The following is a 17,717-nucleotide window of genomic DNA, read 5'->3' on the forward strand; positions in this document are numbered from 1 at the left end:
GCTACGTTTAGCCATAACATTGACCTGCTTGTTAACATTGTTCCTGAGTTGCTGCCTCCCCCTCATTCTCTTTTGTCTTCCCATTCAGTGGCTTACGCGTGTGTTTTAATACCTGTTTTGTTAGATTTCTGTTTCAATTCAATAGATTATTTTGAGGCTGGAGGAAAGGAAACCATGCCAAAAGACCAGGTGCTCACGCTTTCAGAAGTGCAGAAATGGACAGGTTTTCTTTACTGCACATCTTGCAGGAGTCAAGGCCTAATGTTGTTTATGTCTCTGACTCTGTGATGGCAGCTCCCACAGGTGGCACAGGGCGGTACACTAGCCTTCCAGATCTCCACCAGCCTCCCCCGAACCATCACAGATCAACACCCAAGTTCAAGTAAAAGCCACATGCCCGCCCTCCAGGTGCCCATCCCCGCCTGTCTCTAGCCTCATATCTCTGTCCCACACACTCCTGTAGCCACCAAAGGTGACCCGGAGCTTCTGATGAAGGGTACCTGTTGGCAAGGTTGTGCCTCCCCTTGGTCAATGTATGCGTTCCATCCAAGAGGACAGAAATTGGGTTCTCACCGACACAATCAAACTTGAAATACCCAGAGACATTTTTTTCTACTAAAAGAAACAAGTCTTGGGTGAATCTTTTCACATCTCACTTTTCTCATCTGCAAATGGGAATAATAATGGTTCCTAATTCACTGGGCAATGATGAGGGTTACAGGATTTAAATCATGTAAAAAGGCCTGACCAGCCCTAATCTGCATAGCTCCTTTTATCCTCACTGAATGAATGAATGCAAATTGAGCCTCTACGAACCTGTCGCAAATGAAAAACGCATGTGCAGATTTGATTATTGACATAACAAGAGGTGGGAAAAATCACCTCTTAGATGTGGACATGTTCAGTACTTTATGTTTGCAGTTTACACTGTGAAATACTTTTTTTTCCCCCCAGGACTACACTTTGTTATATGAAGAGGCAAAATATTTTCAGCTTCAGCCCATGTTGTTGGAGATGGAAAGATGGAAACAGGACAGAGAAACTGGTCGCTTTTCAAGGCCCTGTGAGTGCCTCGTCGTGCGTGTGGCCCCAGACCTCGGAGAAAGGATCACACTAAGCGGTGACAAATCCTTGATAGAAGAAGTATTTCCAGAAATCGGCGACGTGATGTGTAACTCTGTCAATGCAGGCTGGAATCACGACTCGACCCACGTCATCAGGTTTCCACTAAATGGCTATTGTCACCTCAACTCAGTCCAGGTATAGCATTGTTACACACTGTGTGGCATCAAATGTCACTCTCACCGTTGTCACTTAACCTTGCCCCCACATAGTGCCTTTCCTCCAAAGAGCTGAGAAACTCTCACTCAGTGACACTTCTGTTGGGTAGGTGAATTATCACCCTCTACAGCAGTCATTCCGTAAGTCTTGTGATTATGCCAGGTGCTGGGATGAGCACTGGAGATACAGAAGGGACAGATGTAGAACACAACAGCTGGGCACGGTGGCACACGCGTGTAGTCCCAGCCACTCCAGAGGCTAAGGCAGGAGGATCACTTGAGCCCAGCAGTTCAGGTTCAGTGAGACAAACAGAGAACAAGACAGACAGCTCTGCATTCATGGAACTGCATTATGGGAGTGGAGTGGGGGGCAAACAGTCAACATAAATATATTGCCCAGGAGGTGGTAAGTGGATTTCTGGGGTAGAGTATGCTGGGCATATTGAGGACTATCTGGAAAGCCAGTTTGGCTTGAAGAAAGTGAATCAGGGAGAGAAAGTGCCCAGACAGGAGGGAAGATCAGGGACAGATCATGGAGAGCCTTGTTAGGGGGTGGCAAGTGCCCTAGGATTGTTTATTTTGGCACCTTTTGGTTTTGGTTCATTTGTGTATGTGAGCCAAATGGAAATCCATTGGAGGGTTTTGAGCAGAAGGGAGAACTGACAGAACTCGTATTTTAAAGTGAACACTGTGACAGCAGCTAGAGAACAGGAGAAGCAAGGAGACCGGGCAGCAAGCTGTGGTACAAGCAGTTGAGAAGTGTCCAGTTCTGAGTGTCTGGAGGGTAGAGCTAATAAGGTTTTCTGACGATGGCTGTGGGTTGTGAGACAGAAGCCCGGGATGACTAAGATTTTTGACAGAGGAACTGGGTGAGTGGAACTGCCATTTCTTGAGATGGAGAAGTCTAGGGGAGCAGGAGATGTGGGGGTGGAATTCAGAACTCAGAGGCTAACATGTGCTGAGCACTGACTCTCTGCCCTACCCTGGGCCAGGGCCTGGACATGCGTTGTCTTCTTACAAGCCTAACAGGTAAGCACTGTTAATCCTCTCTGTCTTTCTGATGAGAAGGCAGAGGCGCACCTGGGTCTCGATTCCAGCTCCGTGTGACACAAAACCGTTTGAAGTCAATGGAGTGAGGGTTCTAGTTTTTTCCCTCTTTTTAACTGGAATGGGCCCATGAAGTTGTTCAGTATTTAGTCAGCAGAACCCTTCCCAAAGCACAGAGACTCGAAGCACCCACTCTTCCGTGCTGCCTCTTAAGGATTGTTCCATGACTATTTATAACTCTTTAAATGTATGAACAGATGTCTGAGAACAGAAGAGCAGAAAATTCCGGCAGAAAATGTTCCCTAAGCATGCTAGCAGAAGGCACATGCTCCCAGGCGGCGGGGCGGCCGCTGGGTCGCAGGGTTCCGGAGGACGGCATTCGCGTTCTCACCTGTGTGGAGAGCGCCCCCTGGAGGTGTGTGGCGCTCCCGCATGGCCCTGCACGGCGTTTCTGAGACGGTCTCAGCTGTTTAAACCTCTTTAAAGCCCAGAAAGCCGGTCCCCTTCCACACAACAGCCTGCCCTGGCTGCCACAGGAGCAGACAGAGGGGCAGAACCATTCAGAGCCAGGACAGGAAGGCCTCGGCCACACCCTGGGGCCAGTGAATAACGATCGTCAATTCGTATGCTTGACAGTTTCCCACGTCAGATGTGGAAATTTTCATCTGGATTAACGTGATCGTATGACACAGCCATGACCTACCCTTGCTTCCTGCTCCACTGACCAAGAAATAGTCACCAGCCTGTGGGCACGCAGAGACTCTGGGATAAGGCTTATGACACCCTATACCTCACTAAGTTGTTATATGATCACTCAGTTTAAGGAACTTTGCTGTGAACGTGTTGTTGTTTCCAAAGTAATGGCTCCATCAGCTGTTTGCATTACATTGAAATAAGCTTTTGACCACATCCAAGGTAACATTGGATCACATTGAATAATTATCACATGATGCCTATCGAACTCCGAAGAAGAGCTTAGAGATTTCCTCCTGTTAGCATTTAGTGACCTTAAGACTCAAAGAAAAACGGACATCAGGGTTAGGTTCTCTGCTGTTCACAGCTTCCTCCCCTTTGGATTTCCCCTCCTAATCATGGCAAGGAATGTTTTCCAGGGTCTGCTTTGGCCAAGCAAGCTGGAGTGCCTCTTGCTGAAAGCTGCATTCCTGCCTCTGCTGGGGAATACGTGGAGGGAGCTGTTATTCGTCTTTGTATCTACCTGCCACCAAAGCACGTCTTGATTTTGAAATTAGGGATTGTTTTCTTCCTGTCCTTATGCTGACGGGTATCATATGCATTGTGAATTTACCTACAGAAATAGCGCACTGCTGGGTAGAATGTTAATTTTGTTCTCATAAGGACTTGTGTGTGTTTTTTTAATTTGCCAGCACTTGAGGTTTTAATTTTTAGAAAACACACTCTCTTGCTTTCCAGTCTCATCTAGTAAGCTGTTTTGCAACACAGCAGACTATATTCTATATTGAAGTAGGCAACTAAAAAATAACTTTTTTAAAAGTAAGGATTCACGTTACATTGACTACATTTCACTTCCTTCCAATAGAAGTTTTTTTGAGGTGGGCGTTTTTTTGTTTTTTATGTTTTTTTTTTTTTTTTTAAGTTATGACTGAATCACTTTGCTTTCAAGGTGGTGTGGAGGTAATTTAATTATATTCAGAACTCTGGCAGGAAATATTTGCAAGTCTAATAATATTTGTTGGATTCCTAAAGAAACAGAATGCTCCAGATCAGTTTCCTGTATTTGTGTCTAAGAGTCACAGGTACTGTTTCCTGCATTTAAGAGTGTCAGACGTGTAGTGCCAAACCCGGGAATCTTGCTGGCGTTAGGTATTTGATTTCAAAATTAAGAAACAGATTCTATGGTTTACATTTGTATAAAAAGTTTAGAATATCTTTATTTTTCATACATTTTCTTATATGTAATCATTGTGCTGATTCTTGTCTCCTTGAATGCATGCAGGGAAATACATCTGTTTCAAATGCTACAAACTTGAAAATCTGTAGATAATCCTCTAGTGTCTTCAGTAGTCCCTTTGTTCTGCTATTGAAATTACATCAGTCTTCCAGTTTGAAACATATATATTAACTTGGTGTTAGGAAACTCGAACAAAGGCGGAGTTGAGAATACAAATGAATCACTGGCTAAGTAAACTCTGCCATCACTGTCCTTTCCAGATCTATCATCTCATAGGATGTATTTTAGCGATAAATGAGCTTTGAAATGTGAACCCTCATTTTTGACAGAGAGGGCAGCATTGCGTATACAAAAATAACAGGTTTGAGGCCAAACAGACCTGAGTTGGAAACCCAGTTCCATCACTGACTAGCCATGGGCCTCAGTTTTCTCATCTATAAAATGGGCCTACCACCACCGAGTGTTGTAGCTGGTGTGTGTAAAGCAACCATGTAAAGGCACATTTTAGGCACTAGAAATGCTTACTTCCTCTCTCCTGCCCGTTAATCCAGGATCTTCCTTTGAGAGGAGCAGCTCACAGGGACATGGGCGCTGGATGAGATGAACCAGAGCTGCGCATAATCTCAAACTCTGGGGTGTTTATGTAGCCATAGGATTTACCTCACCCCTAACTGGATGCTTGTCTTGTCCTCGCAGGTCCTTGAGAGGTTGCAGCAAAGAGGATTTGAAATCGTGGGCTCCTGTGGGGGAGGAGTGGACTCGTCGCAGTTCAGCGAATACGTCCTTCGGCGGGAACTGAGGCGGACGCCCCGCGTACCCTCCGTCATCCGGATAAAGCAAGAGCCTCTGGACTAAATGGACATATTTCTTATGCAAAAAGGAAAACACACAAAACCAATAACTCAAACAAACAAAAAAGGGACATTTATGTGCAGTTGGAACAGCAAACCAAGTCCTGGACCTAAAATCGAATAAAAGACACATTTATATCCAATAGAGACCACACCTGTATTCATATGGGAACAATTGGAATAGTGATATCCTCAAGGTGTAAAAAATATATAAATATATATATATACATATATATATATATATATATGTCAAAAGGTAGGAAATGCAAAAAAGAAAAAAAAAAGGTGATAGCCGCAGTTGGTGCTGTGATGGCCGTGAAGTGTCGTAGGCCTCCCGAGGTCTCTGACTAATAAACAAGCCATGAGCGGTGAGGACACAGTCTCCTTACAGTTTCCATTGCCAACAGCCATCCATTCTTTCTTTTTCCTTTGTCTTTCTTTTTCCTTTTTTTTAAAAAAGAAAAAAAAAACCAAACACCTTGAATCCAGTTTTTTTGTATATGGAGGTTCCACGTCCCTCTTTAGGCTGGGACCAGGCGGGACTTCAGAAAAACCCTCATGAGCACATTGCAAAGATGTTAGACATGAAATTTTACATGTAGTTTGTACAGAAGTCACACTTTTTTGTCCACCTCACAGATGTGAACTTTACTTTGTTTTAAAACTGATCAGTTTTGCCAAGGGGCCAGAATTATTCCTTGTTAGAATTGCTCCAGTTCAAGTCTGCTGCTTTCCTACAATTTTTCAAATTTTATAATGTATTAAATACAATAAACTCTGTTTAAAAAAGATGGTCTGTGTGAAACACACATGTGGGGGTGAGGCTGGATTAAAGTGAAATTTTTTCTTTTTGAAATTGTCCGTGTTGAGCATCAAAAAGAGGCTTGAAAGCCGGGGTCAGTTTTGAAGGCAAAACCTCCTAAAGGCTAAGGATGTCATCACCTGTTCCAGACAGTGGTCTTCTGACTCAGCAAATGTTATTTCACGTGCTTTGTGATTCTGCATTGGTTAGCAAGGTAAATCTTCCTTCTTACGGACTTTTCGGTTACACCTATTTCAGTTATCTCTGGCTGCAGAGCAAGCCACACCAAAATTTAATGGCTTAAAACATTTTGTTCTGACCTGCGATACTGGCCTTCGCTGGGCTGTGTCTGCTCCACGAGTCTGCTCCATTGCTGCAATCCAGGGGGTCTTATTGGTGTGGAATGTCCTACATGGCTCACCCAGATGGCTGCAAATACTTGGCTGTTGGCCTCTATGTGGCTTGGGCCCCTCTCAACATGGTAACCGGATTCCAAGAAGAAGGCAGAGAAAGCCACAGTTCTCTAAAAGCCTGGGCCCCGGGCGGCACAGTACACTTCTCTGCTTCCTGTTGTTGAACAGCCACATGGCCAGCCCAGACTCAAGGAGGGGGAAATAAGAACCTCCTGTTGGGGAAAGTAACAAAGCATTTGTGACCACCTTCAATCTACCATAACACCTGTCCAAAGCATCTTATAAGTAGGGCATTATGGTTTTGCAAAAAGTAGGGAACATCGCAGAGCCAGAACTATCATTATATTATTAGCCAGAGAAGTAAAAAACCTGAGATTTCAACAGCACTTTAGAATGAAGTCCTCAGCTTTTCCAAGGTATTAGTGACCCTGATTCTTCGATCAGCCCTACACCCACCTTTCTTCCCTCCTCTTCCTCATTGCAGACACTCAAAATAAATCTGACATGCTGGTAAGATTGACAGGTAAACGAGAATGTGTTTCTGGTGCAGAGATATTCCTGTGGTGATGGGTTATTTCCATCCTGAACTTACTTTCTTTTTTTAAATTAAAAAGTGTATGCCTGAGGACACTAGTAATGAAAATATCTCTGGCTTCTGAAACTAAAAGTGAGCTGTTAATGGCTCCTATCACTGCCTGAAACACAGGCGGCCCAAACGCTGAATTACTTTAATGATGGCTAGCCAGGTTTCCACATTGCTGCGTAATTTCCCTATTTGAGACTAATACACCACTCTCTCAGATGGGGACAGACAGGGCTGCTCCCACCAGCTGCTCAGTCATCCACGTCCCACTGAAAGGAGAATAAAATTGCTGTATGATTTACTAGCAATCCATTCTCGTTAAGCAGAATTTCCTCAAATCAATAATGCAAGGGCCTCACTTTGGGACTCTGCTGGTTATTGTCATCAGTTAATGTTTGCCCAGCACTGCTTATGTGCAGTTAGCATTGTCCCAACCAAATACTGCACAGAACGGTGTACATTGGCTACTGGCATCCACTTTGTTCTTTTCTAAGTTCTTCGGTCTATTTATATGACTGCATCCCAGTTGCACATTGTTTCTACAAAAACTCTGATCCAGTTCAATGGAGCAAACAGTTCACTTGTAATGTTCACCTTTTTAGGTCTTGAAACATGTAGATTCCCAGACACCAAAATACTTTAGGAAAGAGTAGGTCAATCAAAATGTCAAAATATAATTGAATCATCTTTTTTCTTTTCTTTTTTCTTTTTCTTTTTTTTTGAGACAGGGTCTCACTCTGTCACCCAGGCTGGAGTACAATGGCACAACCTTGGCTCACTGCAACCTCCACCTCTAGGTTCAAGTGATTCTCCCACCTTAGCCTCGCAAGTAGCTGGGATTACAGGCATGTGTTACCACACCCAGCTAATTTTTTTTTTTTTTTTTTTTTTTTTTTTTGGTAGAGATGGGTTTTGCCATGTTGGCTAGGCTGATCTTGAACTCCTGAACTCAAGTGATCCACCCCCATCGGCCTCCCAAAGTGCTGGGATTACAGGTGTGAATGAATCACAATCTTATTTTTCACTACTGCTTATTATTCAATGTAAAGTTCATGTTCAAACTTCACCAGTGTCCCCAAAAGGATCTTAACAGCTATGCTTTGCACCTAAGGATCTGATCAAGGATTACGCATTGCATTTATTAATAATACCCCCCCACCCCTTGCTTTTCTTTGGGGGGATCTTTCCATGACATCGACTTATTGGAAGAGTCTAGGTCAACTGTTTTGCAGATTTGGATTTGTCTGATTTGTCCCTCATTGGTAGAGTCAGGTTTGTTTGGTTTCAAGAATACTACATAGGCGATTACATGTCCTCAGTGCATCATATCACAAGACTCAGTTTGGCCCATATTATTAATGGCAGTTTTAGCCTCTTGGTTGAAGTAACATTCACCAAATTACCCAGTGTAAAGGTAGCTTTTTCTTTTTGTAATTAATGATTACCTATGGGATGACGCTATGAGACTATAAATATCTTGTATCTCTCAACACACTCTCACCAAATGGTTTTGACATCCATTGGTAATCCTTTCCCAAATCAATCATTACCTTGGGAGCACTAAAAGTTTGCTTTTTAAAAAGCCACTGTTGGCCATGCGTGGTGGCTAACGCCTGTAATCCCAGCACTTTGGGAGGCTGAGGTGGGTGGATCATGAGGTCAAGAGATTGAGACTATCCTGGCCAACATGGTGAAACCCCATCTCTACTAAAAATACACAAATTAGCTGGGCGTGGTGGTGCATGCCTGTAGTCCCAGCTACTCCAGAGGCTGAGGCAGGAGAATCACTTGAACCCAGGAGGCGGAGGTTGCAGTGAGCCGAGATCACGCCATTGCACTCCAGCCAAGGCGACAGAGCAAGACTGTCTCAAAAAAAGCCACTGTTGCCTGAATCTTTGATAGTTGGAATACTCTCTTTTTTTTTTTTTTTAGCAAAATAAAAAATCTTTAGTCTAGGGCAAACAAGCTACACTACTTGACCTGCTCTTTTCTAAGAAGTATTTTAGAAAACTAGAATAAGGCAAGCCACTTATAAACTGGTTCCAAATATTAGATGAGTTTCTCCATAATAGTAATAGTCATCCGTTTAGTGTTTGCTGTGTGCCAGACCTGTACTGAGCACTTTACCTGTTAACTCATTCAATCCGTTGACCATACTGGAGGTTGTATTATCCATCCCTATGTCTTGGTTACAGTAACTAAGACCCTAAGACATCAAATAAAGGATATGATTAAGGCAAATGTTCGATTAAGTTTTATAAGGAGGACCCAAAACAACTATTTAAGAAAAAGTAAGTTTTTATGTGCAATAGGAGGAAGCAGTAGATTATTAATTAATAGCATTTTCTCCTCATAATGGAAATGTACTCCTGTTGTTAAGTATTTTGACCATCTTCTTCAGTATGTTGGGTACTTGGCTTTGCTGATACTAGGGTGACCATGACATGGTTTCTGCTGTGGGTTTCTGGGGAGTGAGAGGAGCAGGGCTCTCTGCACATCTAGCGGTGAATTAAGGTATGTGCATACCTAACTACAGTCCAAGGCACAATGGGATATGTGTCATTTCATAGTTACAAACCAAGGATTCTAGAAATGCCCAATCATATGGGATCATATCTAGTCGGGGATATTAGAAAAACCATCCTTGGGGAGGTGGCACTTGAAAGATGGGTAGGCTTTGCAAGGAAGGAGTATTTGGGGGTGGGGCAGAGGCTCTGAGCTGGAGGAGCACAAGGCAGGGTCAGCACATGGTATGGGACGAGGGAAGCATGGGCTAGAAAAGGAAGGTGGAATTGGATTTTGGGAGTGTGAGAGGGGAGCTGATCTTGACTGCCAGACAAGGATTTGGACTTTATTTAGGAACCATTCGAGAATCACAGAAGGTGGGCAGATACTCATTTAGGGAGTCTGTAGGCTTGACTGTCCGGGAACAGTCTGTTGATGGGGGGGCCAGTTAAGTGGCTGTTTTCCCCATTCATCCATTCATGATCTACAAAGCAGGCTAAGACCTGATGACATAAAGATGTATGAGAAAATAAGATATCACCTTTAGAGTTGGGGCGGCAAACTCAGATGCCTCCAAGGGCAGGGCAAGTTACATGAATCAGTAAGAGATAGCCGAACCGGAGTATTCGAAGGAGCAGCCCCTACTCAACCCCAGCAGGTTGCAGCTATAGGAGAACAGCGTCCTTGTACTTAAACATCTCATTTTTCTAGAAAACCTGGGAATCCAGACTTTTGTGTGAAATCTCTAGATGTGTAAATATTGGAGCTGACTCATTTTTTTTCAAATGTACAGCCCAAACAAGACATCTGCAAACTAGGAGTATGTAACTCTGAGAGTTATGAAATAAAACAATTTTAGACACTCTAGGAAAATTTCATTTGGGTGGGATTGCATGTGAGATCACAAAAACTAAGTTGATCGAGGACATACTTTATAAAAAATCAAAATTTGATGCAAATTTTTAGTTTGATTTGATAATATAAGCTGATCACAAAAACAACACTTATTCACATACACATACACCAGGTCTGAATCATACTTTGAGCTCAACTCTTTCTCCCTTTCCAACCCATGCAAAAAATGCGCTTGCTGGCATCGGCAGCTGCAGTGTGCTCCACTGCAAGACACTAGACAAATGGCATTGCAGTAACTATTAGTAGGAATCTACTGGTAGGAATTACTAATAACATTTGTGACTGACTAATATTCATCTATAGGACTAAAACCCTGAGAATATGCATTGTGTCTGACTTTGTCACTGTCGGGCAGCTTTTATCCATCAAAGTTGATCACGGGTTCTATCAGTGATTTCCAAACTTGCCTGTTCTTAAGACACACAAAAGGCATTTTTTTTAAGTTATAATTCAAGCCCATCACCACCCCTGTACCCCATCTCCCCACAGATTTCTGAATTTCACTTTTTTTTTTTTTTTTTTTTTTGAGATGGAATCTCGCTCTGTCACCCAGGCTGGAGTGCAGTGGCGCGATCTCAGCTCACTGCAACCTCCGCCGCCTGGGTTCAAGTGATTCTCCTGCATCAGCCTCCTGAGTAGCTGGGATTACAAGCACAAGCCACAATGCCCAGCTAGTTTTTTGTATTTTTGGTAGGGTTTTTGCCATGTTGGCCAGGCTGCTCTCGAACTCCTGACCTCAAATGATCTGCCCACCACAGCCTCCCAAAGTGCTGGGATTACAGGCGTGAGCCAGCATGCCTGGCCTGAATTCCACTTTCTAAGTGAAAAGTCTGGGACTCCATATTTTAATAATGCCCAATACAGTGACTCTTCAGACAAGTATTAAAAACACTGGGTAATGTCATTGTGCTCCCCAGCGTAGCCTCAGAACAGTAAATAAGGATCTTCTGAGTGTGCTTTTGTGATGTGCCTTTTTATGATTTCACTGATGTAAACAATAGTTGGCATCTCCTATTTTGAAGCTCAGATTGAATTCTTCCAAATGCAGTTAATGGAGGAGGTAGGGGATGTGTGTTGGGGGCGTTGCAGGGAAGTCCTTAAGTGGCATTTAATCCAAGGGCCTTCATCCTTTCCTAATTAGGCAGAAAACTGCCCAATCCAGTGGAAATAGCCCACCAACTACAGAATTCTTACACCTCCTCTTAAAAAGCTGTCAGAGGTTCGAGTGAACAGAAAAGAGCACAGGAAGTAATTACCATAGCATCTACCACCCATAACAATAGCCTACTGTAGGTGTATACGTCCGTCTTTTCCCTTGTATTTTAATCTAGGTGAGTTTCTCTGAAACTTAATGATTTCAAAACTTCCGAATTTGAAGGGGAATGTAAATCGATAACCCTAACCACTTACCACAAAACTCCCTTGCATGTGCTGAAACGTTCGCGTCAGAGGGCTCAATGTGGCTGCATTTCATGTGACTCCAGGTTCATTCTCTCTCCACCTCTCCTTTTCCCCTCATTCGCAGTGTGAATCACACAGTGCTGCACTGCTCCTCCCAATCTGTTTATCAGATTGTGCTTGTCAGAAAAGGGAACAGACAGTACAAGTATTAAATTATGCTGTTGATCAGCAGGACTAAAAAAGCCACAGAAACATGTATTGCGCGTTCCATTCAAACTTTGGAACTTGACTCGGAAAGCCTGTCCCAAAAGCTGAAGGTCAAATCCTTGTCACAGAAGATCACACTTGTTGGAAAAGAAGCAAGATCAGTTGGTTAAATCCAGTTTGAGGAGGCCTTCCAGGATCATCTTAAGGTCTAGCAACTTGAGCAATCTGACGCAGCTGGGTTTTTAAGTGAATCAGCAGTAATGGGAAACTGGCTTGGGAAGGGGCAATGGTGGGAGGCAGATGGCTTATGTGCCCCTAAAATTTAAATTTTCATCCATTATTGCTCTTTATTTGAAATTTTAAAAAATTATTTAAGATGTTGTTCTTTTGTAAGTCATATTCTTAAATGTTTGGTCTCTTAAATACATAAATAACAGAAAATTTGAAATTCTAAGTAGAATGCATATTCACGAAAATAATTCAGTTATAGTTCTTAGTTTAAGCATAGTAGATGTGTTTATAAAACAGAATATTGACCTGTATAATCTTTTCCCTACTGCCATTATAATATCAAAATCAGAGTTATTTTCCTCTAGGTAGGGAAGGAGTGGGAGAAAAACTACACACACCCCCCAAATTCTTTCTTCCAATAACTTCCTGCCTCTGTCCAGTCTGCAATAACACCCCTCCTCCACCATCCACTCCCCACTTTTCTTCCAAGCAAAGTTAGTCAAGTGATGGATGGAGATGACTTCTGCACAATCACTAGAAGCCTTCGTGTTAATATTAAAAGCATGTAAAGGGAATGGCTTGCCTGGACACTGACAGGGCTGCAGGCCTGCATTGAGGTGGCCTTTCACAGGGCCCACGGAAGAGCAACAGACAATGCAAGGCCACCAGGTCACTTACTTCTCAAATTCTTACCCCAGGTGTGAATATCTTTTTCTTGCTTGTCACTGCTTTTCTCAGTCTCCTCTCCTCTCCCTGGGAGATCTCAACCATCGATGGCTTTCCTGTCACCTGTGCTGCAGGCAGACCTCTCCCAGAGCTTGGGTGGGGTAGGCAGCCCTGAGGATACAGGACAAATAAGACATGACCTTGCCATTTGACTTTTAGTCAGGCAGGAGGGTAAGCCATGTAAACCCATCGTTTCAATATATTGTGTCATAAGCAATGATAGATGTAGGATCTGCCAAGCATTTCCATTGGACGATCAAGAACAGAGCTTATTTTGGTCACTGGGCCTTTTGTTTCTCCTTTTAGATTTCCTGTTTCAGTTCAGGAAGCTCCTCTCTGTTCACATCAGGGAGCCATTTCTGCAGTCCCCATACTTACATGGTCACCAGGTTCTACAGAAAGTATCATCTAAATATTTCTTCAATCGGTCTTTTCCTTTCCACCCCTACCTCCACTTACCAATGTCATATTATCAATTCCTCCTATATGGACCATTTCCACAGGATCTTAATTGGTTTTCCTGTTGAGAATTGAGATGGTCACCCCTTAAAATCCATCCTCCACATTGCAGCCTGGTTACTCCCCTGTTAAAATCCTGACAGTTTCCTTGTTATTTTTAGAATCATCTTGTCTCCTTAGTGTGGCATCCAAGCCTCCTTGATCTAACTCTACCTACCCCTCAGCCTCACCTGGGGCCACCCCTGGCCTCCTACAAAATACTTTTAGTATCATATTTGTTTTTTTTTTTATTTGCTGTTTTTTGTTTTGTTTTGTTTGTTTTGGAGACAGGGTCTCACTCTGTTGCCCAAGCTGGAGTGCAGCAGTAGCACAAACATGGTTCCCTGCAGCCTTGACCTCCCAGGTTCAAGTGATCTTCACACCACAGCCTCCGAGTAGCTAGGACTTTAGGCACCTGCCACCATGCTTGGCTAATTTTTTTTTTTTTTAATTTTGTGTAGAAATGGGGTCTCACTGCTGGGCGCGGTGGCTCATGCCTGTAATTCCAGCACCTTGGGAGGCCAAGGTGGGTGGATCACAAGGTCAAGAGATCGAGACCATCCTGGCCAATATGGTGAAACCCCGTCACTACTAAAAATACAAAAATTAGCCAGGCGTGGTGGCACATGCCTGTAATCTCAGCTACTCAGGAGGCTGAGGCAGGAGAATCACTTGAACCCAGGAGGCAGAGGTTGCAGTGAGCCGGGATTACACCACTGTACTCCAGCCTGGCAACAAAGCAAGACTCCGTCTCAAAAAAAAAAAAAAAAAAAAGAGAAATGGGGTCTCACTATGTTGCCCAGGCTGGTCTCAAACTCCTGGATTTAAGCAATCCTCCTGCCTCAGCCTCCCAAAATGCTGGAATTACAGGCATAAGCCACCATGCCCTGTTTGTCATATTGTTCTGAGTCTCCCTGCTTTGTAACACATTTATCCTGTTATTTGTTTAATCACTTGCCACTCATCCTTCAAGACCTTCTTTACCCATCACCACCTTTTCATGTGCTCCTCAGATGGGTGACGCTCTCTATGGTCCTAAAGCACCCGATTTGTACTTTTATTATCATACTTACCACTTAATATTGAAATATCTATATGTATATGTTTACTAATCTAATGGCCATCCTTAAGATCTTCAGTGGAAGAAATCTGACTTATTTATGTCCTAGCACCTAGTAAGTGCTAACTAAATGATTGTCGATGACAGATGAAATTCACAACTGAAGTCTACTATTTGAAGAACTAGGCAGAGTATGGGTTTCATGTTCCTCGCTCCAACACTTAGAGAACTTATTTCTACTCATAAGCACTAAAATAAGAATTAATATAAAGTATAATAACTGACATTAGAGAATCAATGACTAGTAATATTAAATCCCTTAAGCACTTTGGTTCTTTTGATGTTTACTTTGGATTTTGCCTAATCTAAAGTCATTCAGGAGTTCCACATTTGGCCAATATGAAGTAGCAGATTATTCTCCCTCCCGAAACAACCCACAAACTGGGCAGAATATATGAAACAATGATTTTCAAGACATTGAATATGAGGCACAGTGACCCCTGTGAGGCGGAGAGCAAACAAGGTGAGCCCTGTGGTTGCCCTGGCTAACTGCCTTGAGGAAGTTTCCGGGCCATGTTGAGGGAGGGGTAACCCATACAGAAACCAATGCTTTCCCTGAGTTGAAGAGATGGAGATGGTAGCATAGGGAAACAAAGGCAAGTAGAATTCACAGGGCAGAGCAGTGGAGAAGGAGAGATACATGGAGAAAGAGAAGACCGAAGAACAGAACAGACTCTTCAGCTGAGTACTGATCAGTGCATGTGTTGGAAGAAGTCACCCAAGCCTAGGGGAAAAGCTACGTAGAAGAATGAGAGAAAGCAATCCCCATAGCCCACCCAGGACCAGAAATAGTTCCTGCTCTCAGCAGACGGAGTGGAAAAGCCTCATAATGAATGGGGCATTGGTTAGAATACTCAGAATGCCGGAGTGCTGGAGGGAAATGAGCCCTAGACTAAACACAGCTCGGATCTTACCTAACAAAGCTTAAAAGCAAATCCCAAAAAGGATCAAAGTGTTTCCAAGTAACTCTACTTCATTCTAAAACAAAGTCAAAAAATATTGATAGAGATACACAAATATTCAGCACCCAATAAGGTAAAATTCACAACTGGCCTCTAATTTTCAAAATTACCAGGCATTCAAAGAAGCAGGAAAATATAACTCATAGTAAAAAATAAAATAAAATAAATAAATTTAAATCAACCCAGAGGCCAACACAGGTGGCTCATGCCTGTAATTCCAGCCCTTTGGGAGGCCAAGGTGGGTGAATCACTTGAGGCCAGGAGTTCAAGATCAGCCTGGCCAACATGGTAAAACTCCATCTCTACTAAAAATACAAAAAATTAGCTGGACATGATGGTGTATATCTGTAATCCCAGCTACTCGGGAGGCTGAGGCAGGAGAATTGCTTGAACCCAGGAGAAAGAGGTTTCATGAGCCGAGATCGTGCCACTGCGCTCCAGCCTGGGCAACAGAGCAAGACTCTGTCTCAAAAAAATAATAAAAATAAAAATAAATAAACCAACCTAGAAATGATGAGACATTATACAATCAGTAGACAAAAACACTAAAACAGTTAATAAACTTTATTCTATATGTTCAAGGAGCTAAAGACTTAACATGTTAAATGGTGACATGGAAAATATAAAGAAGAACAAAATCAAATTTCTAGAAATAAAAATTATGATGTCTGAAACACTCACCTGATGAGATTAGCAGCAGATTACAAAAAATTAGTGAACTTGAAGATAATATTAAATAGCAATAGAAATTGCCTAAGATGAAACACAGAGTCTTGTCTTTAAAACTCTGAAACAAAATGAACAGAGCATATTGAACTGTGGAGTAACTTCAAGCAGCCTAAAAATACACATGTAATTGCAGTCTCCCTCAAGGGGTCAAGGGGGGAAACAGAAAAATACTTGAAGAAATAATGGCTATTTTCCAAATTTGACAACATCTACAGTATAAACTCATAGATCCAAGAACCTTAATGAACTCTGCAAAAGTAGCGTAAAGAAAAACACACCAAGACACATCATAAACAAATTGCTTAAAACCGATGATAAGGAAAAAATCTTAAAAGCAGCTAGTGGGGGAGGGAGAAGATACTTTATGGACAAAGGTGGAAAGATAAGGATGATGGCAGATTTCTTATCAGAAACATGCAAGCCAGAGACATTGGAACAACAAAGTAAAATTATCTTTCAAAAACAATGGTAAAATAAAAACTTTTTCAGGAAGACAAAATCTAACAGAATATATCACCAGCAGCTTCCTCTATAAAAAATGCTAAAGGAAGTCCTTCAGGCAGAAAATGATGACAAATGGAAATCAGCTTCTATACAAAGAATAGAGGGCACGAAAAATGATAACTATGTGGGTAAACATAAAGGGCTTTATTCTTTATTGTTAATATTTTTATAAAGATAACTATTTAAAGAAAAAATAATAACACATCATGAGTTTATAGCTTATGTAGAAGTAACATTCGTAACAACAATATTGGAAGGGAGAAATGAAATTATAAGATTCTTATATGTTAAGTGATATCAAATCATTTGACAAATGACTGTAATAAGTTAAAGATAATACGATAAACCTTGCAACTACTAAAATAATGCAACAGAAGCCAATAAAGTGAAATTATTTTTTAAAGTACTCATTTTATCCAAAAGAAGGCAGAAAAAGAAGAAAAACAAAACAAAATACAGATGGGAAAAGTAAAAATTAGCAAGAGGATATAGTTAAACAAAACCATACCAATAACCACATTAAATGTAAATGGCCTAACACCTCAATTGAGACAAGATCGTCAGACTGGCTAAAAATATGACACCCAACTATATACTGCCTAAAAGAAATCAATTTCCAATTTTTTAAAAAATAGGTTAAAAGTAAGAGCATAGAAAAACATATCCCAAACTAACACTAATCTAAAGAAAGCTGGAGTTGCTATATTAATATCAGGCAAAGTGGACGTCAGAGCAAAGAGTATTACCAGAAATAAAGAGATAATTTCATACGATAAAGGGGTCAACAAGACATACTTTTAGCCCGTTCATTTCACATAATAACAGGACTTGAGAATACAGAAACTAATCATTGATGTAAATTACAGGTAAATATAGGCAAATCACATGTATAATCAGAGATCTGAACACTACTCTGTCAAGAAGTGATAGGAAAAATAGACAGAAATTCAGTAAAAATACAGATTTGAACAACTCTAAAAACATAAAACAAATCTTAATGGATTTAAAAGAAG

At 41.9% G+C, this 17,717-nt stretch overlaps 1 protein-coding gene and 1 long non-coding RNA gene across 6 annotated transcripts in view; one reads left to right on the forward strand and one right to left on the reverse strand.

The window, feature by feature from the left end:
* Positions 1 to 5,251, forward strand: part of KCTD1 (potassium channel tetramerization domain containing 1) — a 200,275-nt gene extending 195,024 nt beyond the window's left edge. For all 5 annotated transcript variants that reach the window (XM_028837866.2, XM_028837864.2, XM_028837869.2 and 2 more), the window contains 2 exons: positions 955 to 1,260; positions 4,954 to 5,251. In XM_028837866.2, the coding sequence (XP_028693699.1) occupies positions 955 to 1,260; positions 4,954 to 5,112 (465 nt within the window). In that variant the 3' untranslated portion in view covers positions 5,113 to 5,251. The remainder of the gene's footprint in view (positions 1 to 954; positions 1,261 to 4,953) is intronic.
* A 438-nt stretch (positions 5,252 to 5,689) lies between these two features.
* On the reverse strand, positions 5,690 to 15,673 carry LOC106994453 (uncharacterized). Its single transcript, XR_001441039.3, has 3 exons — positions 12,859 to 15,673; positions 11,737 to 11,903; positions 5,690 to 6,535 (listed from the first exon to the last, which is right to left on the reverse strand). It is a non-coding gene; the product is annotated as an uncharacterized LOC106994453 (long non-coding RNA).
* Positions 15,674 to 17,717: the final 2,044 nt, after the last annotated feature.

This window comes from Macaca mulatta, chromosome 18, assembly GCF_049350105.2.
Source record: "Macaca mulatta isolate MMU2019108-1 chromosome 18, T2T-MMU8v2.0, whole genome shotgun sequence".
Classification (NCBI taxonomy): Eukaryota; Metazoa; Chordata; class Mammalia; order Primates; family Cercopithecidae; genus Macaca; species Macaca mulatta.